Source organism: Argentina anserina, chromosome 3, assembly GCF_933775445.1.
Source record: "Argentina anserina chromosome 3, drPotAnse1.1, whole genome shotgun sequence".
Classification (NCBI taxonomy): Eukaryota; Viridiplantae; Streptophyta; class Magnoliopsida; order Rosales; family Rosaceae; genus Argentina; species Argentina anserina.
In genome coordinates, this window is record NC_065874.1 from 30,134,649 (window position 1) to 30,158,732 (window position 24,084).

Sequence of the window (24,084 nt, forward strand, 5' to 3'; positions counted from 1 at the left end):
GAAAAAAGCACATATCTGATGGTAAAAGAAAGTAACCTATTCTATGGTCGGTAACCTACATATTAAAAATGACATGAAAATCAACGTAAGGAAACAAAATGCACCTCCTCCGACTTTAAAGGCTTAAAGCTCAAAACCTACGTCCAGATTCTCTTGTGAGTCTTGTCCATCACCTTCCTCATACCCCAATTCCTATGATCCATCAATTCCTTTCTCTCATCACAATCCCTCCCGTTCTCATTTCCCTCCATTACATTAGAAATCGGAGTCTATTGTAACATCAACAACCTCCATTCCATTCACAACTAATTGTAATCAATAAAACCCGAAGCTGAAACCATCATCAATGGCGTCGAGCCGGGTCTTCACCGTCGGGTTGATTACATCATGGTACTCCTCCAACATCGGAGTTCTTCTATTGAACAAGTTTCTTCTAACCAATTACGGGTTCAAGTACCCGATCTTCCTCACCCTCTGCCACATGCTGGCTTGCTCTCTCTTAAGCTACATTGCCATTTCATGGATCAAGGTGGTTCCCATGCAGAGCATCAGGTCAAGGGTTCAGTTTGTGAAGATATCGATGCTCGGTTTCATCTTCTGTTTGTCGGTCGTCGGCGGGAACATCTCGCTCCGGTATCTGGCGGTGTCGTTCAACCAGGCGGTGGGCGCCACGACGCCGTTCTTCACGGCGGTTTTTGCGTACTTGATGACTCTCAAGAAGGAGGGCTTGCTCACGTACGTTACTCTTATACCTGTCGTCACCGGCGTTATTATTGCCAGCGGGGTAAGAACGTAACTACTGAAGTTCATTCCCTCATTCTCACATTAAGTGATTACATGCATACATTTAACTTACCAGTAATGAGACATTACTCTCATAAGATCATATGAACTTTTCTAGTTGGGATATTCATTACAAATAATATTTGGTTTTCAATTTCTGAGAAATGAATGATGTTGATCATTAGCTCTTTGTTCACTTTTTGTACTTTTACATTGAGTGAAGGGAGAACCGAGTTTTCACCTCTTTGGATTTATAATGTGCATTGCTGCAACAGCAGCACGGGCGCTCAAGTCAGTTCTTCAAGGGATACTTCTATCTTCTGAAGCGTAATGAACCAACACTACAATCTCTAATTATTTGAATGACTAATTCAAGTTTTACCGATTTGGTTTACGTTATGTTCGAATTCGTTTAACAGGGAAAAGCTGAATTCTATGAACCTCCTCCTGTACATGGGACCTGTAGCTTGTGTAATCCTTATGCCTGCGGCACTTTTGATGGAAGAAGATGTGGTTGGGATAACCATTGCTCTTGCAAGAGATGATGTGAGCATCGTATGGTATCTAATATTCAATTCTGCCCTTGCATATTTTGTGAATTTGACCAACTTCTTGGTAACCAAGCACACAAGTCCCCTGACTCTCCAGGTACATTAATCCTCTTCATGATCTCCTTAAATCTAATTTTGTCATGCATTCAAGAATCTGGCATTGTCATTGAACAGAAGTATCTGCTCCATTTCATTTCTTCATATACATTATGAGTGAAGCTCAGAGTGGGATAAGAACTCGGATCCTCTCTTGCATCTATCTATCAAGATGAGCTTCCACTACTAATATCTAAATCAAATGTGCTGAATCAGTTTAACTCCAGAATAATTTCGTATCACTACCGAATATTGGACCTCTGGTTCATTGAGTAACTATGATTTTGTGGCTGTTCTAGGTGTTGGGAAACGCAAAAGGAGCTGTTGCTGTGGTTGTTTCAATTTTGATATTCAGAAATCCAGTATCAGTAACTGGGATGATGGGTTACGGTCTCACAGTGACAGGAGTAATCCTCTACAGTGAAGCCAAGAAAAGGGGTAGATAAGTCATGGCTCAGCTCCTCAACCCTAGAATACTAATGAAACTGTAACAACCCATAGATTTTATGCAGTAGATTTTCTGAGTACCTCCAAAAATTTTCAAGCAAAAGAGGAAGAGGGCTGGGGACAATTGTATTAAGTGCTCTGTAGCCTGAGCCTCCTTTCATGTGCTAGCTCAAATTATTCTGTTTGTTTTGGTCTTTCTTTCAAACAAAACATTTGGATGGTCTCAATTTCTGTACATTCCTACAATTTTGTTATAGTACTGAAATATTATTGCTCATGCAAAAATTGTTGCATACTTGCATTGCATTCCCAGATAGTAAAATTGGTGTTCTTGAGATCTATCTTACTCAACTATTTTAGTAAGGGAGTTTTTATTCATACCTCTAAAATTGGTAGTTAGACCTCCTAATTTTTTTTGTAACTTTAGATGTCCGGTTTTACCCTTGATTTAAAGAATTTAAATATAAGAAATAATGACTCATTTGCAACAATTATTTCTTTTCTAGGGTTTGTTCATGTTTAGAATTTTACTCGGTCACTTAGGCATTCTTCACAGCTTTCGGGTAGGGTAAAAAATAAGCTATGTTCTTCCCGGAGCTGTGAGTTAAAAGCCCTTCCTAGGGTTTTCATGGAAGCGGCAACGCTCAGGCTTAGGCAGGGCGAAGCTCGCGGTAAACCAAGACAACATCGCTCCCCCTTGGGTTGAGCACGGTTGCGTCGTCGTTGTGCCCTATCTGTTGTCCTTGTCTTCCTTTGAGAACCAGGCCGACAACGCATGATTTTTTGAGGCGGATTTACCTTGATCTAGCTTCATTTAGTCGAGTTCTCATCGCAGCCACGTCGGACCTAGATTTTGCTCTTGCAATGGTGGACCGACGGTGTTGATGGTCGGCGGAGGATTTCCTTGTTAGGCCATACGGCTGGTCCTCGGTGGATGGTTGGGCTTAGATGTGGGCAAATCAGTTAGGCTTTTTGTCCCTTTGGTTGGCTCTTTCTTTTGCCTCATCTACCTTCTCTTGGGCCAAGCACAACTTAAGCCACATGCAGTCCTAATTTGAAGCGGTTTGTGGAACTTTAGGGTTGTGAGGTTTTATTGTCTGCATTCAGTATTCTAGTAAAAGTTAGAGATGGTTCTCCTTATGGTTTTTTCTTTCGACTTCATTAATATTGAGAGTACGCAAATTGATGTCATGGGCTCGATGTGTTAGTGTCTTATGTCGTTTGATTAGACTTACGTGAGTTACTATGCTGTAGCTTTTACTTTAGTGTTTTTCCGGTTTTTGTTTCGGACTTTTTCATACGTTGGTTTGTATAATAAGTGCGTTTTTACGCATTTATTTATTTTCTTAGGTTAGCTAATATGAGAGGTGGCATGTCACCTCTTATATTTTTTTGCGCATTAAGAAAACAAATAAATGCCAAATAAAATTAATTCATTCCTCTCAGAAAAAAAAAGAATTTAATTCGGTCATCCCTTGATGGGTGAGATTCTATGGCTAATTAACCATATACCCATTAAAACCTTTTAGAAAGAATTGACAAAAGATAGCACTTGTATGCATTCTTTTACTGTAACAACACAAAGATTAGAAATACAAAGACCAAATACATTTTCAATCTTGAATTTGCTTGAATTTACTATAACCTATAATTGCTATTGTAATCAGGATTGGAAATGTTGAATCGCTTTGTGGTTTTTGATCTATCTGGTTCTCCCTTTCCTATTTATATTGGTAGCAACACAGATCCATTAGATAGATGGTTGAAGCTCATACTTTAATTCCATGCATTGTCATGATTGCTTGTTTTTCTAACTCGAAGAGAAGATCGTCCGAAGATTATGTTATTCATTGGATCAAGCATGCATCTATATCATCAAGAGGTTGGATGACTACATTTAACACTTGCATATGAACAAACTCTAAAATAGAATTGTTGCAAATAAGTCATTATTTCCTATATTTAATTCTATAAATAAAGCTAAAACTGGATTTTTAAGGTTACAAAAAAAAAATAAAGAGGTCTAAATACAATTTTTTAAGTATGAATAGAAGCTCTATTTGAGTAATATAAGCATAAACCAAAAAAAAAAGCCGCAGATAATGGGAGCAGGGCATATGGTTATTTAAAATTACAAGTAGCAACGTAGAGTCGTAGAATAGTTAAAAAAGAACGTTAAATAAGAGGATTATATAACCATAAATCAGCGGACCAAAGAAGTATAGGACAAACTTAAGTTTACTACTTGATGAAATTAGAATGCTTATAAACTACAGAAATTCAATGCTACTCAATCAGAGAGAGAGCAACGAAACGTCGAATTAATAGAATTTAAATAAGCAAATCCTCTAAATGGATTTTCGAAAGGCAAATCAAATCAACTAAAGGCAGGCCTGTGTCCTGGCATGCAATTCAAAGTTTCAAACTCGTTCATCATCCTCTATCATCTTTGGAGCCAAGTAGAACCTTATGTATCCCATCTCAGCAATCTTGTACTCAACCAATCCTGGTAGTTCCGAGGAGAGGCTGATAGTAACTGTGTTTGACAAGGAGGATGCTTTTGTGAAGGAGTTCATGTACCTCAGTCCAAATGACAATGAAACTGGCTTATTCATCTCTATGATTGTTGCTTCTTCAGGCTACAATCCATAATCACAAAAATCAAGTTAGTCACTGCATAGTGCATCCTACGGAAAAACAGAAGCTTCTGAAAGGAGATGTACATAGTTACAAGCACTCGATAGCAATACCTTGTCAACAGTATTTTTCTGCTTATACCGTCTATCACCAGTGCCCATATCCCCACTTGTAGAGAACTTGACACCTTCCTTTGTCACAGATATCACAACTGCAAGCACATCAGCTCAGAACTCAGAAGCCCATAATATATAATACAAGCAGGTCATATATATCTACAACCACTTCTAAAGGAAAAGGAAAATACCAGTATCACCAAAGCTACAGAAGTACTTGCAAATCTTGGTAAATTCAGCAGATGGCATCCTAACAATAGCATCGTATTCTACCTCTGGGATTCCAAGATGCTCGCTGTCGATATCCATCAACTTCATCTCAAAATCCGTAATTCTGTCTTCATCGGCTGCAATCCATTACACAAAGAAAACAGCCAAATCAAAACAAGAAACAAGAACAGAAAACTACAGCTGAAAGCAGAGTTAGAAAACAAAACAAACATCTCAAGGAGCATCAAAAAGAAAAAGACTAGCTCGTACAGAAAAATCCCTTAATTCAACAAAAAGGGATCTGATAAAAAGGTCAAAGAGATCAAGAAACATACTGGGGTTCTCAAACATGAAGGTGACAGTATCACCATCATCGTCAGCCCTGAGAGTGATGATGTCATCGTTGTCAGCGCCCTTGAGCACCGTGGACAAGTTACCAAGGTTCATACCCATAGAGATGTTGCGATCACAGCGGTAGTGCTCAAACCCTTCAGCTCTTAGAAGCAAAGCAACGAGGGCGACGTGGCTGGAGTCCATGGCCTGGAGGGAGAAGCCGGTAGAGGTGCAGTCGAATTTGGCGTCGGTGACGAGGTCCTTGATGGACTCGATGACCTTCTTGAGTAGAGAGCCCTGAACCAATCGGAGCTCCATCATGGTTGCCGGCGAGCAGAGGTGGGAAAACTTGTTGAGACTTGAGACAGAGTCAGACAGAGGCTAGGGTTTTGAGAACTGGAGGGAGGGTGAGGGTTCATATATAGTGCGACAATAATAGCTTGGATGGCAAGCCTCCTTTGAAGTTTGAGTTTGACAATAATACAGTAGCTTGTTGAAGTTCCCTCTGGCCTCAGCGGGCTCCAAGTTGTACCTTGGGCCTTCCTTCTCATATTTTTTTCACATATCATGCAGGTCAGTAGGTCAGACGAATTTAAGAAGGGAAAGCACCCAGGAAGAGATCGACAAACTACATTACTTTCAATCAAAATACAAGCCGATAGCGTACCCGTTACCTAATGAATTATAATGCTCTTAAACTACAGAGATTCTTGATCACATAGAAATAAGGGAAAACCTCAAACTAAGATCAAATCCTCTACATTGTTTTTCAAAAGCACAATCAAGTCAACAATGGGCAGGCCTGTGCCGTGGCATAAGGTTCAAACTTGAGGCTTTGTCTCATCTTCGTCCTCTTCTATCTTTGGCGCCAAGTAAAACCTTATGTATCCCATCTCAGCGATCTTGTACTCAACCACAACAGGCAGCTCTGAGGAGAGGCTGATGGTAACTGTGTTTGACAAGGGGGATGCTTTTGTGAAAGAATTCATGTACCTCAGTGCAAATGTCAGTGAAACTGGCTCATTCATCTCAATGATTGTTGCTTCTTCAGGCTGCAATTCACAAAACCCAAAGTCAAACACTAAACTCTACCAAAATCATGATCTTCTGAAAAAGTAGATGAACACAATTACAAGCACTCAATAGCAATACCTTATCAACAGTAGTGTTCTGCCTACAGACGATATTAGCAGTGCCGATATCCCCTCTTGTAGAGAACTTCACACCTTCCTTTGTCACAGATATCACAACTGCAAGCAAATCAAAACATTAACTCAGAAGCACATAATACAAGCAAGTCATATCCACCACCACTTCTTAAGGGAATAGCATACCAGTATCACCAATGCCACTGAGGTCTTTGCAAATCCTGGAAAATTCAGCAGAAGGCATCCGAACAATAGCATGGTATTCTGCCTCTGGAATTCCAAGGTGCTCACTGTCAATATCCATCAGCTTCATCTCGAAATCAGAAATTTTATCTTGGGCTGCAATCCATTACACCAAAAAAAAAACAACCAAATCAATACAAGAAACAAAAAACAGAGTCAGATAAATACAACTGAATGCATCAGTAAACATTGAAAAGATTATCACCATTTCTCTAAACCTTTTCTCATGAACAAACATCAAGTTGCAACTAATCTTTTCTTAAACTTCCTTCACTCATTTCTAACCCTATCATTATTTCCCAACACCCTAGTTATTGCTCAACATCAATATCTAATACAATAAAAGATTCAAAGCCATTGGTTGGGCAACTCTACATTAAAATCTCCATCAATCTTCAACTATCAGGTCAAACACCCTAGTCTTACAACACAAAAACTACAACAGTGCTACAACGAATTCAATATGGCTTCAATTTCAAGAACCCGAAACCTTCTTTTCTATCCAAGAACCTACTTTAAATACAAACAAAGACTTCAAAAAACCACAATACAAACAAATTGATACATTTGTATAATATCCAGTGAAATTTTCTAGCCAATTCCATCAAAACAGGTCATAATTTTACAAAAATACCTACACAATATTTCTCTACTCAATTTCAAGATTCATAGTCTTTAAATCAAGAGCAACAGTTTACTGAACAATTATATAACAAAAACAAAGACCTCAAAGAAACCGCCAAGAATCAAAAACCCTAATTAACGAAAAAGAGGGCAAAATGAGATCGAGAACATACTGGGGCTCTCAAACATGAAGGTGACAGTGTCACTGCCGTCGTCAGCCTTGATGGTGATGATGTCATCGTTGCCGGCGCACTTGAGCATCTTGGACATGTTACCCAGGTTCATCCCCATGGAGATGCTCCGATCGCAGCGGTAGTGCTCGAAGCCTTCAGATCTGAGAAGGAGAGCGACGAGGGCGACGTGGCTGGAGTCCATGGCCTGGAGGGAGAAGCCGGTGGCGGAGCAGTCGAAGTTGGCGTCGGTGACGAGGTCCTTGATGGATTCGAGGACCTTCTTGAGGAGAGAGCCCTGGACCAATCGGAGCTCCAACATGGTTGCCGGCGACGAGTGTTAGGGTTTTGGTTTTGGGGAAATGAGAGAGAGAGAGGGAGAGAGAGAGAGATGAAGGGGTTCGGGAAATGGAGAGGGTTAGGGTTTATATAGTGGGGAGTGGATTTGGGGATTTTTGGGATCTATTGGCGGGATTTTGTGGGAGTGTGTTCCCGCTCACGATTTGGGGGAAGGCTCCCCTACGGTGAGTTTCCACAGTTACTCAGTGTGCCTTAACTTTTGGGTTGACTTTTGATTAGTCAACATGATTTTATTTTCCATTGAGTTCTTTTTTACTTTTTGTTAATGAAAATGTATATATTAATTGCATTCCTGATTTGACAGAAAACCGAACATATACTGTACATTCTCAAATATTTGAAAGAGGAAAATTCACCAACAGTCTCTGAATTCATGTGGTAAGGACAGTTTGATCTCTGACCTTTAAAAAGAATCAAAAAGATCCATTAACTCTTATTCTGATATCAATAAGGTACTTCTGTTAAAACTTTTAGATTATTCCGTTAAAACATTCTTTTTTCTGTTAATTTTGTCATTTTGTTATTTGTTAGTTGAGAATTTATTTATTTGAGTTGATCTAATCGAAGATTAAACCTTTCGAGTTGTTTCTGCAACTTTGTTATTGCCTTTTTCTCTATATAGATAATATAGAAATTCAATCAGACTAGGTCTTAACGGATCAATATATGCTACTCCAATCTCCTTTTGGAGATGAATATGTTCGTTGCATAAGATATTTAATATTCTACAAATGTATTCTATGAAGTACTGGTTTTCTTGAATATGTTTTGAATGAAAGCACACTTGCCACTTATCAGTAGCTTTTTCAGTAAAAAAAGACTGGTAAGTTTTAGGTCTGACTTCTTTTTTATTGGATAAAAAGAACCAATTTTGTGGCATAAGCTTGATCTTCACTTGTTTCTAAGCGAAACAAGATCTGATACCAGCTAGGGTGAATCTAAATGATGCTCAAAATGTGAAGAAGTTTCTGATCTTCTTCAAAAATTTATTGAAGAACTTTCATATTTTCTTGGGATGTGTAGATTCTACGCTATATTCTATAGATAATATCCCAATAATTTTTGGTATTTTTTGGAAGGTTCTTTCTATTTCTTATTAGTTTTTTATATTTTTCTTTTTCTTGTTTCATTTCTTTTAAAGACAGTTTAGCAAACGCTAAAAGCCTAAGTCTAGAAGCTATGATAATTGCTATGATGATAAAATAACTGTTTACCTTTGAATATAGATGGTAGATTTAAAGATTAGTAAACTGCTTAGAAAAATAAAATTTAAGAATTATGTTCACCATGCTCCGTCAAAATTTTAACAAAATGACAAATTAACAGAAAAAAGAATATTTTAACGGAATATTCCAAAAGTTTTAACAGAAGTACTTTATTGATATCATAATAAGAGTTTAGTGATCTCTTTGATCCTTTTTAAAGGTCAGGGATCAAACTGTCCTTACCACATGAGTTCAGAGACTGTTGGTGAATTTTCCTCTATTTGAAATAAGTATATGTAACAATCATGTGGCAACTCGGAGACTTCATCGATGTTAGCATGAGACGTTAGTAAGGGCAACATCTTTGAGCGGTTGAAGGTGGAGGTTGTATCCGGTGACTTGCGTTCGCCGCCGCCGGTTCTGAAAGATGCAATGGCTACAAATTGAGACGTGAGGAAGATAGTTGGTAGCTTGGGGCCACTCGACGTTGTTGTGGTCAGGCTGGTCATCGGCAAGCCATTGATCGACAATCTAGATCAAGGAATAAAATTTCGGTGATTGCGGAAATATTGAACGTTTAGAATTAGAAATTTGGACAAAAATTTCGGGGAAATATCCTTGAAAAATAATTGAGAAAATTGATGGAAATTTGAATAAAAACATAGAAATTTTGAATGAAATTTTTTAAGATGTTTCTTTGATCAATTATCTACTATATTTCATAATAAAATATTTTATAACTATTAGTTTATAATGAGTTGTAGTAATTTAAGATGAAACAGTCGTCGAGAATTCTGAAAAATTGACACTTTAAAATTTAAACATCTAATATTTTTATGACTGTGAACCCAAAGGGATGCTAGACCATCACACCTTATATACATATGAATATGATACATTGAGCATGAAATTGCATGAGTGATATATAACAACGTAGAGGATCTATGAGATAAAATTTTAAATTATTAGGACTTTGTACAAAATTTTAATTATTAGAACATTATACCACATAGAGAATATGGTATAACATTAATTTATAGTTATAGTAAGTTGTATTATAAGTTAACATGATACGGTATATACTTAATCATTGAGAATTAACAATAATTTACTTTATTTAGCTAATCCATGGAGTAATCATTATGTGTACCCGTCAGACCACGTCTAACATGTGGTATACTCAGTCAATCATATTACGCTATGGTATAATTAACATGCACGCGGTGAAAATGACAAAAGTTTATTTACAAATATAAGAACCAATCAGAAACAATCACAGTAAAAAATGGACCAATAACACTAAGAGGGTACGTCACGTGAGATATGTGGCGGGCATATATAATAATTTCTCCTAATCCATGATCCAATAAGACATAAAAAAAGGATAATGATCATGAAAGGTGTAACTAAAAAGGTAGTGAAATTGAATTTAATTATATAAAAAAACTATATTAAAAAGTACAAAAAAATTAAATTTATTAGAAATATCGGAAAATATCGAGAAATATTGGAAAATATCGAAAAATATTGGGAAATATCGAGAAATATCGGTTGTGGAATTGAATTGAATTATATATAAACTCATATTAAAAGGTACATAAAATTTAAATTTATAAAAAACATCAGAAAATATCGAAAAATATTAAAAATTTCGGACGAAATTAATTTGATATGATAAAAATATATATCATTATAAAAAAACAAAACTATCGTGAAATAACGACGATAATGTCTATTTTTTAATCCTTGGTCTAGATGCAAAGTGCCTTGGTAGGGTGCCCATATATCAATTGGTCTTGGCTTTCTTTATGTTGTTGTGCTATGAGTTTTTATCACGTAAAATAATAAATATATAAATCAATAACATGTTTCGGAAAAAAAATTGTAACAAATGTTCGTCTTAAGTAATTTTATTAATTTATTTTATTATTAAATATGAATAAATATATAATGACAATATTGCCCCTTAAATGCATGACATGTGACTTAAAATTAGATGTAAAATATTAAATTTAATGGATATGGTACAAATTGGCAATTTTTATCAAGTTTATGAGGTAAATTGACTCAAATGCAAATTCAAGGTGCAAATTGACAATTATGACCAAGTTTGGGGTGCAAATCGGCCTTTTTGCCTTAATATTAATTAAAGAGCCATAGTATGTTAAAAGATATTAGAAAAATATAAATAAATACATTGAAAATTAAAAATAAATGTGTGTTCTGTGAGAATTACTATTCTAACATTGTGTATGTCTTAGCATTATTAGGTTTCCTGTTAGAGATAGATTCACATCTCTGTAATAGATTAGGACTGCGAATCCTAAGGGATTGTAGTTATGTAATGCCTATATATAGGCCCTATTATCAATAATTAAATGGTTATGTTTTGTTCTATTACGTCGTTATTATTCTCGTTTCGTTCCTCCTCCAACAATGTGTACATATATATATATACACAACACACTATATTTGAATGAGTGATTATGTTGAATATATAATTCGAAGTAGGGTTAAGTATGTAGAAAAAAAATGTAAATAAATAATTTGATTAAAAAATAATTTTCATTTTAAAGAATATTTATATTTGTTTTTAAGAAAAATATAAATAGAAAATGACAACATTACCCCTCATGTGCATGACATTTGACGCAAAATTGAATGAAAAACAGTTAAATTTAACGAATTGGGTGCAAATCGGCAATTTTTACCAAGTTTAAGAGGTAAATTGACTCAAATAAAAGTTTGGGGTGCAAATTGATAATTTTAATCAAATTTGAGGTGTATTTTGACAATTTAACATAATATTAATGGGGAAGGGGTTGAGGTATTTTATTAATGAGCACAGTGTTACAGTTCTAAAGCACACGAGTTAATTTGGTTTTTTAGATTCATGTCATGATTTGTTAGTGTCTCAATTTAATATAATGTTAAACTCTAGTTATTTCGTATAGTTTATTAGGATTTCGAGATGTTCTATGGTCATGGATTCCAATATAACATTATCGGATTTATCGTCGATCTTTCAAACAAAAAATGAAGGTTTATAATAGAAGTGAAATTATGGGTTGATAAAAAACAAGTAAAAAAGTAAAAACCACGGCAGTAAAATTTGAAAATGTAATAAACACAAACTGTACTGCCCCTAATATAAGCAGAAGGAGGATGTCGACAAAAGGACAAAAGGTAGAATTAGCAAGGCTAGGGAAAAACAGAGCGACAGAGAATACCAAAAGCCATGAATGGAGGAGCCTAAACAACAAGTACCTTTCTTTCATAACTACTCATCACTACCATCTTTATAACCCTTCACGCCAATCCCTCTCTTCTACTCAACCCCCACACCCACATTTCTCCCCAGATTCTGAGCTTTCGTTTTGCTTATTCCTAATGGCGGATCTCAGCCCCAGGTCTGAGATCTCATTCTTGCAGACCTTCCTCTGCAGTGCTTTCGCTGCTTGTTTCGCTGAGGTATCAATCGTCCTTCTCTAATTTTATATCTAAATCATTTTCAGGCCCTTCTTTTTTGTTGGTTTTAGTTTCTAATTATGGAAATTTGCTCAATTGGGTCGGCGGTTTGATGATCATTTTAGCTTAAAGTTCTTTACTTTTAGCTTAATCAGGGTATTCTCTTACTTGGGTTATGCTTGATTTTGTGTTTGAGCGATCCAGATGTCAATACATTGTCGGTTTGATGAGCTTTTGGTATTTATGAGTGTGAAGTTAAGGGTCTGGTATGATGTATATGGAAATTGCATAATGTGGCTTAAAAGGGCAATGGGGAATAGTGGTTGGTCATTTGATTATGTTAGTTTAGAGTTTTAGAGTTGAAATATGTAGGACGATGATTAGGTTACTTAAAAGGTCTAAATTTCATGAATCTTTGTGTATTTGTAAGAATCCCAGCTCGGTTTATGACTGGTAATATATTGTTTTGCAGTTCTGTACCATCCCCTTGGACACTGCTAAAGTTAGGCTCCAGCTTCAAAAGAAAGCAAGTGTAGGGGATGCTGCTGGTGCGCCTAAATATAAGGGTTTGTTGGGTACTATGGCTACTATTGCTAGGGAAGAAGGTTTAGCAGCACTTTGGAATGGTATAATTCCAGGATTACAACGACAATGCATCTATGGAGGCTTGAGAATTGGGTTATATGATCCCGTGAGTTTAAAATATCACTCTCTTGTAATACAATCCTGGATCACTTGTTTAATGCTTTAATTGTGACACATTCTGTTATCCATAAACTACTTGTTGAACAGGTCAAACTTTTCCTTGTTGGCAGTGCTTTTGTTGGAGAAATTCCGATTTACCATAAAGTGCTTGCTGCCCTATTGACTGGTTAGTGCAACCATCCTCCTGATTTTACTGAATGCAAGTGTTTTTCATTTGTGAGGGTCTCCAAATTACTGTCTATATGCTCCTTGTGACAAACTTTTACATCAACAGGTGCGCTAGGTATCCTGGTGGCTAATCCAATGGACCTTGTGAAAGTTCGACTACAAGCTGAAGGAAAATTGCCAGCCGGAGTTCCTAAACGTTACTCTGGAGCTAAAGATGCTTATTTGACTATAGTGAGACAGGTTAGCTTTCTTAAAGTAGAACATTTAGCTTCTTCGACTCTTCTTTCTTATGTGTATATCTATCAGCTTATTGATTTATTTATTTATGCTTGTAAAAAATTAGGAAGGTTTGGGAGCTCTGTGGACTGGGCTGGGACCAAATGTAGCACGAAATGCTATCATAAATGCTGCTGAGCTAGCTAGTTATGATCAAGTGAAGGAGGTAAGATCACTGCTTTCAATTTTTGAAGTTCAAATATTACTATAGCTTGCCAGTTATAGCTAAAGTCTACATATAGGATGATAATCCAAATAAATCCTAATTCCTTATACTTATGCAGACAGTTTTGAAAATTCCAGGGTTCACTGACAATATTTTCACTCATCTCCTAGCTGGTCTTGGTGCTGGTTTCTTTGCAGTTTCTATTGGCTCTCCTGTTGATGTGGTATGCATTCTGATACCTATTAGCTTAAACGTTTGGTGCTTTTATTCTTATAAAAAAGAGGTGATTATCTATGTTGCACGGATACGGACACGTGTGTCCGTATTTGACACGATACGATACGCGGACACGTCAAAATCTCAAGTGTCCGACTTGGACACGTGGTAGACACGTTAATTAATTTTTATATTAAAAATATAGTTTCTAAAATTAAAACTTAGTCAATCCACATTCAAACAAAGTTGCTCTAGTACTTCTGAATAGTAAATCTTCCAATCATAATGCCAGAATGTTCAACAACATTACTTATGTCTTCAGTTTTTCAAAAATAAACAACTAAATTATTCGGATCCCAAAAAGACTTACACAGAAATTCCAAAGCAGCTCTCTGCAGCCTCAAAAGGGAATTTTTTTTAATGAGATGCTAAATAACACGCATGCACAGGTGAAATGCATTGTGTCTATGCCGATTCAAATATACACATCTATATGTGTGTTTGTAAATAGCTTGTACCAAGCTTTCAAAGTACAAACATAATACTGTTGATTTATATCTGATTCACCTTAAATTAAGTACAACATGCCAAACAGCATATCACATAAATATTAAAGCAGGGTTTACCCTTTTTAGCATTTATATAGGATTTTCTCTGCAGGATTTTCTACATTTTTCACCATAGCAATTCATACATGGTTTGTAAGCTGACAATTCAAGCCAACGCTTAGGCGAATATACCCAAGTACTAGGAAATTTGTTGCTAACGAAACTACAGCATTATAAACTCCCTAGGAATTTGAGTGACTAAACTAATACAGTTATACAGCGACCAACATAGACCCGAAAAGTTCACCTTGCAACCAACTTAGTTAGCTAGCAGTTAATTAACAGCTATATGGAATGCAAGATTCAGTAGTCATACTAATGACCTACGTCTGGTAATACAGTTTCACTATTGGAAATTGATCACAATCAGGCACTTTTGTTTCCCCATTGGTTTCTACAGTGAACTAGAAGCCAATATGAGTAAGTTGACAGAGGCATTATATCAAACACTTGGTGGGCAATCTAACAGACTTCAATTTTGATAAAGTATGAACAATCTTCGTGTCTAGTCCAGACCCCTTGCAATGGATTTTAAAGGTTCCATCGTGCAGGAACACAAGACCCCTTGCAATACCAACACATATTTAACAAAGATAACTTCAGAAATGTTTCATCAAGCAAGTAATCAGATAAGTACCCAAGTTAACAAACACCCAAAAGGAAAATCGTGGAATGATGATAGTAGGCATTATGAGAGAAAAGAGCATTCGTTTTTGGATAGGGAATCTGGATGGAAGAAATCAGTGGATGATAAACAGAAGGTTGAGAAAGATAAGAAAATGAGTGAAGGAATCTAGGCGGAAAAAGAAGAAAGGAAGCAAGAAGAGAAAAGGAACATACCCAACAGAAGAAGAATGCGGCTGTGAAGGCTGGATGTTATGAAGATCGTTGAAAATGGGGAAGCAACTCGGCTCAGAAAAGAGGTGAGCACCTCGGCGATGGCGACCCCGCCCCCTTTCCTCTGCGTCTTTGATGAAGATCGTGGAAAACGAATGCGGCTTCAGGCTGGATGTTTCCTTTTTTTGGGTTTTTATGTTAAATCTCAATTATACCCCTGCGTGTCCTTGTTATTTTCGTGTCTAGTCCAGACACACACGTGTCCAACTCGGACACTCACGTGTCCACCGCGTGTCCAAAATCAGACACGCGTGTCCTAGCGTTTTTGCGCGTGTCCGCGTGTCCAATACGCGTGTCCGTGTCTGACACGCGATACGCGACTATTTTCGCGTGTCCGTGCAACATAGGTGATTATGTTTATCAGTCTGATTGAACAATCAGTGTGACTTGCATAGAGATTAGAACAGACGTTAAAACTGCCAAGATATTATTGATCAAATGTACTATAATCCCTTTTCTTTCTGTTATTCATCAGCATATATTGTTGCATTGGCTTTGAAGAACCGAATGTTGATGACATTGGTATAAGGAATTATTACTAGATAAATTATTATTAATAGCTGGTATATGATCTCTCTCTCCAGTGTATAAATATGTTGTAAATCGAAAAACATTGACAACCATTAATTAATTAGGAGAAATTGATCTTTCATCAGTAGCATGCTGTGTTTACTGATCAGTAGCATGTTTATCTTAGTTGCAACAATTGCATAAATACAAGGACTGCACCTGCACGATTATAGTTGCACGCTACTACAAGGGCTCGTGAAAAGATTGTGATGTCATTTCTTACCATACAAAACAATTTACAATGTTAAGGCAAATGTTGCCTTGGATATTCTGCTTATGTTCCAGGTGAAATCTAGAATGATGGGAGATCTAACTTACAAGAACACCTTTGATTGCTTCGTCAAAACTTTGAAGTATGAGGTATGTTGATTTGTTGCAGTTTTCATCCATTCACTGTACCGAACAATACTTTGAAGTAGCATGAAATATCTATTAACTCATTTCTGCTGATATATACAGGGGTTTTTAGCCTTTTATAAGGGGTTTCTTCCAAACTTTGGACGACTAGGATCTTGGAATGTGCTTATGTTTCTAATGCTAGAGCAGGTAAGATAAGAATCATTTAATGACTTGGGAGAGGTGTTTGGTTTGGTTCCTACTACCTGCTTGTTGAAAGTAGTGATGCCTATTTGCTCATAATTTTTCTCTGTGGCAGGCGAAAAATGTTTTCAGGGTATAAATCTGCTTTCCGAATTGTGACTTTCCACGTACAAGCATGATTGCACAGCTTCTACTTGGGAATCACCTTTATTGTTAATGATTCATTCTTCTGTTTCATTTCTCTATAATGTACTATACTGTACTGCCTATATATTTGTATCATTGGATAGATACTTATTATTTAGAAGGCATGTCATAGCGTGTAGCCGTGTACCCTCTAGGGGGAAGCAATTTTATCCCACTGTACTGAACATACAGTTACAAAATATTTATCAATATCATTTTCATATCCGAGTATACACCGTGCTTGCTTATACTAAACGTCTGAGTTCTGATAACTTTGCAATTTATATTTAGCAGGTCACCCGCAAATTACCCTTTTATGCATTGAAATCATGACCCAGTTTAAGTTTGAGAACCAGCGCAGTTTTCATTACTTGCCCACGTACAACACTGAGATGTTCTAATATGGCTCCTCAAGCATAAAAGTAGGGTGTTTTTTTTAATTGGATGGTTGTGGTGATGCTGTTATAGGTCTGGTAGTTCACAACGATCTTCCGTTGACATTATTTTAGACGAGCAAGCAATTTGTTGTCGACCAGAGTATTCCTGAAGGCCTAAAATAAACTCCATCCTGTACCAAAATTTGTTTGATCGATCAACCTCCCTAGCTAGATTTTTCTTGCCTTGCCTTCATTCACTGTTGGCTGTTTCATCACAAACCCCTGCATAATAGTAATCAATGGCAGACACAGCAAAGCCAGCTCTACGGCATTGGAAGAATACTAGCTAGATGTCACGTACATGCCTTGTTCTTGTGTTTTGGTAAGTTTCTGTGAATCAGAGCTTAGTACAACTCTACCATGGTATAAATATTGTAGGATTGGCTGAAACTTTGCTTTAAGCTTAATTGATCGATTTTCAGCTCTCTCTCGCTCTCTCTCTCTCTCTCTCTCTCAACTGAATTCTGTAAAACAATTTTTTTTAAGAATTTAACTACCAAATTAATATCTTAGATTCAAAGTTTCAAACATTAGATTGAAACAAGACACACAAAAAAAATTATAACTTAACAATTACAGAAGGAAAGTAAAAGAGCAACTTTGTATGTCACAGACGGTACCAATCCATATTGGAGTGGAATGGCAACACTAGCTAGTACGTACTAGTACTGAGGATGGAATTGAGCTCGTAGTACTAGCACAGTAGCACTAGTACTCCGGCATCAAAGAAAAAACACTAGTACTAGTACTACATCTGGCTTCTTTCATGACATCAACACATCTAATTCTTAGAGACCGGGTATACTTCAGCCTTGATTATCGACCCATTCCCGAGCTTGAAACCAGGGCTCATAGGAAACCCGACAACCTGATCGGAAGGAACCCTCCCACCAGGAAACTTGACAACACTTTCCATGTATTGAGGATGGAATTGAGCTCCTCTACTAGCCTCAAACAGACTTGGTGCCGGGTCAACCGAGAAGGCAAGCAAGTGAAGCAACCACACTGCCTTACCCAGCTTCAAAAACTCCTTGTAAAACTGACTCCTAGGGTGGCTTCCTTCTACCACATATCGTCGCTGTTCTAAGTCTCCGAACAACGACGCCTCCATCTTGGGATGAACAATGGCCAAGTATTTGTTGGAGCAAAACTTGCCAAAGTTACACATGGGCAGGATATCGAGAAGCTCGAGGGCATCCATGTTCTTCAAATCATTATATTGGTTGAAGCAATCTTGGCGATATTTTTCTGGGTTGAGAAGTGAAGAGGTGCTGCCATCCATGTAGAAGCTCTCGTGGTCGAAGCCTAGGAAGATTTTTCGGGAAATGTAGGACTCAAGAGCATACTTGGCATTGGCATGTTGAGTTTTGATGACAGAGGAAGTGCTTATCATAGTGGCAGTGGTGGTGGCAGCTTCGATTGAACGTACCGCAGCAGCGATGTCCCATTGCGCAGCTCGCATATGAGAGAGGAGAATCGAAGTGAATGATTGTGATGCCTCCCTCACTAGGTTCATTGTGTTTTCAAACAGTTCTTGTGCTGGAGATTCTAAAACTGCAACTAAAGAAAAGAAAAAAAACAAGGGCAACTGTCACAGAGTGTACAATCAATGTTTTAAAACTCCCTTTTAAACAATAGATATTAGTGAAATACTCCTAAACCTCTAATGCAAGTCTTTCCTCTACTTTGAAGTTATTTTGATGATTTATATGTTTGATATATAAACTATAATCAAACCTCAATCATAATTAAGGACTTTCAACTTAAACGGTATAATTATCTTAAAATTAGCTATGAATGAAGAAGAAGAAAAAATGCTTTGTTAGGGTTAGGGTTCTTAATAATTATCTTCTCAGCACAGAGTTGTTTTAAGTAAAAGCTACTTTAACTCAACTAAACTATACTTTTATATGACATGAAATCCTATTGGGATATTCCAAATTAATCGTATCGGTAAATCTCCAAATTATTAACAAAATGCAGATCAATTAAGTCGATCCTTTGACCTAATTAAAGACAGAATGGAATTGGGTTTGTTACCTGGACTGCAATACACCTTCCTTCTAGACATTCTTAACTTCTTGCCATTATTAGTGGCGCTAACAATGCTCTTGAGCTTCTCTTTGAGTTGTACAACCTCCATATCTCTAGCCTTTACCTCTCTCCTCAGCTCCACTACCGCGGCCTCGTAAGGTGCCACTAGCTCCATCAGCAGCTTGTCGCCACTGCCGTAACACCTCCTCCTCAAGTACCTCTCTCTCAAGCCTCCCAGCTTTCTCAGCTCCGCCACCACCGCTAGGTCAGCCGCCCTCAGCTTCTCCGGGTCCCATGGACTGTGTGCCTCTTGTAGGCTTACATACGCGTTCTTCATTGCCACAATGACCTCGAACACTTCCTTCATGATTATAATCTCCACTCCCCTCACTACCTCCTCCTCCTCCTCCTCTAATTCTTCTTCCTCCTCTTCTCCTCCGACGTCATGATCCATGCTGAGGTCATGACTGAAGCTCTTGTTCTGGTTAGTAGATGAGGGTGGGTGCAGAAAATTTTGGAACCTTCTCCTTACCTTGACCTCCTTACCTCTGAAATGTCAAAATATATGGTTGCCGTTAATAAGCATTTAACAGTATCGACTATTGAGTTGAAGGAATCAAAATATAAACAAATAAGAAAAGCTAAATATGTATAATCACTTAATTACTAACCTTGAATTATTCTGAAAATAAATGTTGTTGTTATCGGACCATAGAGACAACTTTGTTTTGTTTCCTGATCCGAACGGATCGCCATTGAAGTAGAGAACCTGTGGATCAACTTCAACTTTCTTGGTTTCCAAGTTCTGCTCTCGGTTGGTGGTGGTGTTCTTCTTTCTGAGTAACCCAAAGCAAAGGTTAGCTCCTATTACCAAACTGATCGAAGCTCTTATCACTCCAATTAAGAATGTGTGTGATATTTTGTGGAACATGTGCATTTTTCATATGCTATCTAGGGCCAAGTGTACTAGGAACATTCAAGCTATTTTGTACCATATACAGTATAGATATAAATCAAATATGTGCATATGCATGTTAGGAAATAAGAAGCAATGATCGATCTATTGATCAGATCCTTAGATAAACTAGGTTAAGCACACTCCTAAGTAAATCCAACAAGCGCATTAAATCAATCAATCAATATATATATATATATATATATATATATATATATATATATGATTTTTCTCAGCTAAGGAGGTCCGCACCAATGGTTTTGGTGCGGATTTCCATTTTTTTACCACTTTTTTTATTGAATTTCCTCATTTTCACCATCTAGTATCTAGATAATATTGTGTAGATCATCTCTACAAAATTTTAGCCAATTTTGTGATCGCTAAGACCTTCAAAATCGATAAACAAATGGACGGACTGAATTTTTTCAAACATAAACCGTTCATATTTTTAACAGAAAAATGAAATTTTGAGGACATTAACGATTACCAAATTGGTTGAAATTTTGTAGAGATGATTTACACAATATTCTCTAGATACTAAACGGTGGACATGAGAAAATGCAATTCAAAAGTGGTGCAAAAATGGAAATATGCACTAAAAGATTGGTGCGGACTTCCGCAGCCAAGAATTGCTATATATATATATATATATATATATATATATATCTATAAAGTATAAATCTATCCAAAGAGACATGAACTAGTTAAGAGATTATATATTACCTTGAATAAGAGGAACAAGAAAAGAAGCTGGAAAACATGGTTATAAAGCTAGATCGAGGAAGGAGAATTAGGTATACGTGGTAGCCCTGCGATATTCTTGTTAACTGCTGTGAATTAATGAAGAACAAGTTGTGCAAGTTCGTCTGTATTTATAGACTCTACTGCAAGTCTCCAAAGACTATCGTGTGTGCTGTGATGTACGTGGAGCCTAGCTAACAGTATATATCATAGTTTTTTTTTTGTAATGTATATATCATAGTTTTCGGTGCAGAGAATGTTAATTTTCGATCTGTATTATTTTATTTTCTTGCTAACCCCTAACTTATATGTCTAAAGTAAAAAAAACCAATAGATTCCATTGCCCTTTGTGGAGTTTGAGCACAGTAGAGCTGTTTGATGATGATCAATGGTAAGATACAACAGCAAGCTTATAAGGCAAGACCTGTGCTCTATCTTGTATCTCTTGTATCTTTTCTCTTCTTGTTGATTGATAATACTCTTTCGTTTTCATGCATTTTAACAATTATTTCTGGAAATTTCTTCTTAGGGCAAGTAGCCAAGTAGGCACATACTATTTTGGGATATATATATATATATATATAGGTGTGGACGTCCCGATTCCGGCGACGGCAGGCCGCAACGGCGCGGCAGACCAGCATAGCCGCACTACCCACCTCCCGGCGATCCCGTCTGTGTTGGCCGGAGTTTCATCGGCGGCCGGAATTTGCAAAAATTAAGTTTTTGGGCAGATTCCGGTGATTTCGTGATTCCGGTTGCCGTGGGTCGCTGATGAAGCTTTGATCGGCACAGACGGGACTGTCAGGAGGTGGGGAGTGCAGCTGTCGTGGTCTGCCCACCGTTGCGACCTACCGTCGCCGGAATCGGCGAATCCGTAACTTATGTAAGGTACAAACATTAACACCTGAAAATCCTCCTATATATATATATTCAAGTTAATATTCTCATTAGTCATGATAAAATTTATTGGTTTTGAATAGCGCAGCACCCGGGAAAAAATGTAGCTATCTGTTGATTCAATTGCCTTGTAAGCACAGCACAGCACCTGATCTGATCCGTGGAAGTATCAACACAAAAGTATCTGTGTGGACTGTCTGAAAAACAATTGATTCGATCTATTCCCTAAGCACAATTAAACTGCATGATCCATGGTAAGACAACAAGGCGAATGCTATGCTCTATTTTGTATTGTTTCAATAACATACCACACAAATACGGAACCCCACCAGAAAATTATGGCGATTCATGTTTATAATACGTAGTCGATCGATCGGTAATACTCATGTCGTTTTTTCATGCGTTTTAACAATTAACCATCTCTGGATCGGATATTCTTCTTTTGGGTATGTAGCTTCTTACTAGGATATTTTAGGACAAGAAGTAGGTGGATTGTCTTTCTTTCTTTTCTTTCTAGCCAATTACTTGTTTGATGTATTCTCCTTGACATGATTTTTCCATATTGTTAATTTATGCTTTGGGGCATTTAGGGTTTATATCATTTCAGGCCAATTGCTTAAAAACTGTGTTCTAAATTGTTTTATATATTTAACGTCTCTTGATGAATTGTTGTCAAGAATATTTGCAGGAGCAAAGCAACAAGTTAGGACACAGTGTTTTGTGATCTTGCTTGCATTCATTTGGACTAATTCATTTGAAAACTGTATCTGTTGAGAGAGCTAGAAAAGAAAGCAAAAATACTCAAACTGCTAGCATATGACTGATATGAGAATGTTTTACACGTGGAATATATTAACTTAATTAGTTGACAATCTAGTAAAAATTGACTTGATCACTGTACCAGTCGGAAAAAAAAGGGCTTGAGCGATCAAAGCTGATGCATATACAAGGACAAGTCTAGAGTTTTAAAGGATATATATGAAGAACACTGCATGCATGCTCTTCCTGATTGATTTGTTCCCGCGCGCCGTTAATTGCTTAATTAATTAATTAGCTCGCTAATTCATCTACTTAATTGTTTTGCTTAAGCTTGTAGTTGTGGACAAATCTGTCACCAAACAATACCACGTGTCAGGAGCTTGAATTCCTAATCGGCATGGCCACCCCTGCAGGTGCATTTTACATGAATCAGTGTTGGATTTTTCTGTGCAGATTCTACTGGGGATCGAATCTTATGGTCCAATTTTTCTACCTGCGGATATTTAGCCGACTATGAACACTGTGATAAGCAATGTTTAAAAAGGCGTGCCTTTAACGCAGAGCAAGTCATATTTGTAAAAACAATTACGCAAAAAAAGTCGCATTTGGCTCGCCTCGACCCGCTTTTTACGTTATCACGCCTTGAGATGAATGTAATACTATTGTGGACGTATATTCAACAATTCTAGTGATAAATTAATGGGAAAGAAATTAATAAGAAAATTAAAATTTACACGTTTGTTAATTTAAAATGTATGATTTTAATATATTTTAATTATTTATTTGAATTAAAAACAATTTTATCCACATTTATTTACTTATTTTATTATAATTTCAATATTTATAAAACACGAAAGACTTCACCCCGGGGCCTTAAGGCTTTCAAGGGTTGAGACTTTGATAAAACGCTTCATCTCACACCTTCGCCCTTTTAAACATTGGTGATAAGCCCTCTTAGTTTTCTAGCCACCACTAAAGTACACATTTTGAAATTTTCCTCCAGCTTGATTTTTAGACCATCAACGAAAATTACGTGGTACAAGCACAACCACATATTTCAGTCAAATATTGATCCTGATGTTAGTTAAATACAACCACGCTCGTTTGTTTTTGGATACAAGTAATTTGAAAAAAAAAACACAAAAGATGAGAATCTTGAGTAGTGGGGACGGTGGAATTGATGGCACATTTATTGTAACAACTGGAAATATATATATATATATATATATATTGTAAAGTTTAATATATATATATATAGTGTGTGTGTTTTTTTGGAAATATTTAGAATAAATATAAATTAGAGGTCTTTATAAATTAGAAGCCCAAATTTTGATCCAAGACCCAATACTAAGATCCAAACAGCCTAGCCTAGCTTAAACAAAAAAGAGAAGCGAAACACTTTATTCTTCCCGACATTCTTTTCCTGAAATACTGACATTCTTCTCTCTTGAAACTCGAAACCTTGTCTTCTTTGCTCTTTCATTTCCCTCTTTTTCCCTTTTTCCAGATTCTCCTTCATCTAAAACCTAGCCACCAAC

At 36.9% G+C, this 24,084-nt stretch overlaps 5 protein-coding genes across 5 annotated transcripts; 2 read left to right on the forward strand and 3 right to left on the reverse strand.

Moving 5' to 3' along the window:
• The first annotated feature begins 340 nt into the window (after nucleotides 1-340).
• LOC126788127 (probable sugar phosphate/phosphate translocator At3g11320) lies at nucleotides 341-1,876 on the forward strand. Its single transcript, XM_050514095.1, has 4 exons — nucleotides 341-784; nucleotides 1,007-1,110; nucleotides 1,203-1,431; nucleotides 1,730-1,876. Exons 1-4 carry the CDS (start codon nucleotides 347-349, stop codon nucleotides 1,874-1,876), a joined length of 918 nt encoding a protein of 305 aa, XP_050370052.1. The 5' UTR covers nucleotides 341-346.
• Nucleotides 1,877-4,297: 2,421 nt separating this feature from the next.
• Nucleotides 4,298-5,658, reverse strand: LOC126787453 (proliferating cell nuclear antigen-like). Its single transcript, XM_050513337.1, has 4 exons — nucleotides 5,176-5,658; nucleotides 4,822-4,977; nucleotides 4,628-4,725; nucleotides 4,298-4,516 (listed from the first exon to the last, which is right to left on the reverse strand). Exons 1-4 carry the CDS (start codon nucleotides 5,492-5,494, stop codon nucleotides 4,298-4,300), a joined length of 792 nt encoding a protein of 263 aa, XP_050369294.1. The 5' UTR covers nucleotides 5,495-5,658.
• A 121-nt stretch (nucleotides 5,659-5,779) lies between these two features.
• Nucleotides 5,780-7,748, reverse strand: LOC126789616 (proliferating cell nuclear antigen). Its single transcript, XM_050515817.1, has 4 exons — nucleotides 7,362-7,748; nucleotides 6,508-6,660; nucleotides 6,326-6,423; nucleotides 5,780-6,225 (listed from the first exon to the last, which is right to left on the reverse strand). Exons 1-4 carry the CDS (start codon nucleotides 7,678-7,680, stop codon nucleotides 5,995-5,997), a joined length of 801 nt encoding a protein of 266 aa, XP_050371774.1. The 5' UTR covers nucleotides 7,681-7,748; the 3' UTR covers nucleotides 5,780-5,994.
• Nucleotides 7,749-12,125: 4,377 nt separating this feature from the next.
• On the forward strand, nucleotides 12,126-16,954 carry LOC126786117 (mitochondrial uncoupling protein 2). The gene is made up of 9 exons (XM_050511833.1): nucleotides 12,126-12,394; nucleotides 12,864-13,082; nucleotides 13,184-13,262; nucleotides 13,371-13,504; nucleotides 13,608-13,706; nucleotides 13,825-13,929; nucleotides 16,283-16,357; nucleotides 16,457-16,543; nucleotides 16,653-16,954. The coding sequence occupies exons 1-9, from the start codon at nucleotides 12,314-12,316 to the stop codon at nucleotides 16,674-16,676; spliced, it is 903 nt and encodes a 300-aa protein (XP_050367790.1). The 5' UTR covers nucleotides 12,126-12,313; the 3' UTR covers nucleotides 16,677-16,954.
• A 987-nt stretch (nucleotides 16,955-17,941) lies between these two features.
• LOC126787454 (protein GRAVITROPIC IN THE LIGHT 1-like) lies at nucleotides 17,942-20,910 on the reverse strand. The gene is made up of 5 exons (XM_050513338.1): nucleotides 20,873-20,910; nucleotides 19,866-20,030; nucleotides 19,727-19,742; nucleotides 19,201-19,603; nucleotides 17,942-18,720 (listed from the first exon to the last, which is right to left on the reverse strand). Exons 1-5 carry the CDS (start codon nucleotides 20,908-20,910, stop codon nucleotides 17,942-17,944), a joined length of 1,401 nt encoding a protein of 466 aa, XP_050369295.1.
• Between the last annotated feature and the right edge of the window lie 3,174 nt (nucleotides 20,911-24,084).

Coding starts and splice junctions, on each gene's coding strand:
- LOC126788127 (XM_050514095.1), top strand. CDS start 347: ATGGCGTCGAGCCGGGTCTTCACCGTCGGGTTGATTACATCATGGTAC. Junction 785..1,006: donor GCGTTATTATTGCCAGCGGG/GTAAGAACGTAA, acceptor CATTGAGTGAAG/GGAGAACCGAGTTTTCACCT. Junction 1,111..1,202: donor ATACTTCTATCTTCTGAAGC/GTAATGAACCAA, acceptor TTCGTTTAACAG/GGAAAAGCTGAATTCTATGA.
- LOC126787453 (XM_050513337.1), bottom strand. CDS start 5,494: ATGATGGAGCTCCGATTGGTTCAGGGCTCTCTACTCAAGAAGGTCATC. Junction 4,978..5,175: donor CTTCATGTTTGAGAACCCCA/GTATGTTTCTTG, acceptor AATGGATTGCAG/CCGATGAAGACAGAATTACG. Junction 4,726..4,821: donor CTGTAGCTTTGGTGATACTG/GTATTTTCCTTT, acceptor ATGTGCTTGCAG/TTGTGATATCTGTGACAAAG.
- LOC126789616 (XM_050515817.1), bottom strand. CDS start 7,680: ATGTTGGAGCTCCGATTGGTCCAGGGCTCTCTCCTCAAGAAGGTCCTC. Junction 6,661..7,361: donor CTTCATGTTTGAGAGCCCCA/GTATGTTCTCGA, acceptor AATGGATTGCAG/CCCAAGATAAAATTTCTGAT. Junction 6,226..6,325: donor AGAACACTACTGTTGATAAG/GTATTGCTATTG, acceptor TGTGAATTGCAG/CCTGAAGAAGCAACAATCAT.
- LOC126786117 (XM_050511833.1), top strand. CDS start 12,314: ATGGCGGATCTCAGCCCCAGGTCTGAGATCTCATTCTTGCAGACCTTC. Junction 13,505..13,607: donor ATTTGACTATAGTGAGACAG/GTTAGCTTTCTT, acceptor GTAAAAAATTAG/GAAGGTTTGGGAGCTCTGTG. Junction 13,930..16,282: donor TTGGCTCTCCTGTTGATGTG/GTATGCATTCTG, acceptor CTTATGTTCCAG/GTGAAATCTAGAATGATGGG.
- LOC126787454 (XM_050513338.1), bottom strand. CDS start 20,910: ATGTTTTCCAGCTTCTTTTCTTGTTCCTCTTATTCAAG. Junction 20,031..20,872: donor TCTTGTTCCTCTTATTCAAG/GTAATATATAAT, acceptor TGGGTTACTCAG/AAAGAAGAACACCACCACCA. Junction 18,721..19,200: donor GAAGGTGTATTGCAGTCCAG/GTAACAAACCCA, acceptor TCTTTTCTTTAG/TTGCAGTTTTAGAATCTCCA.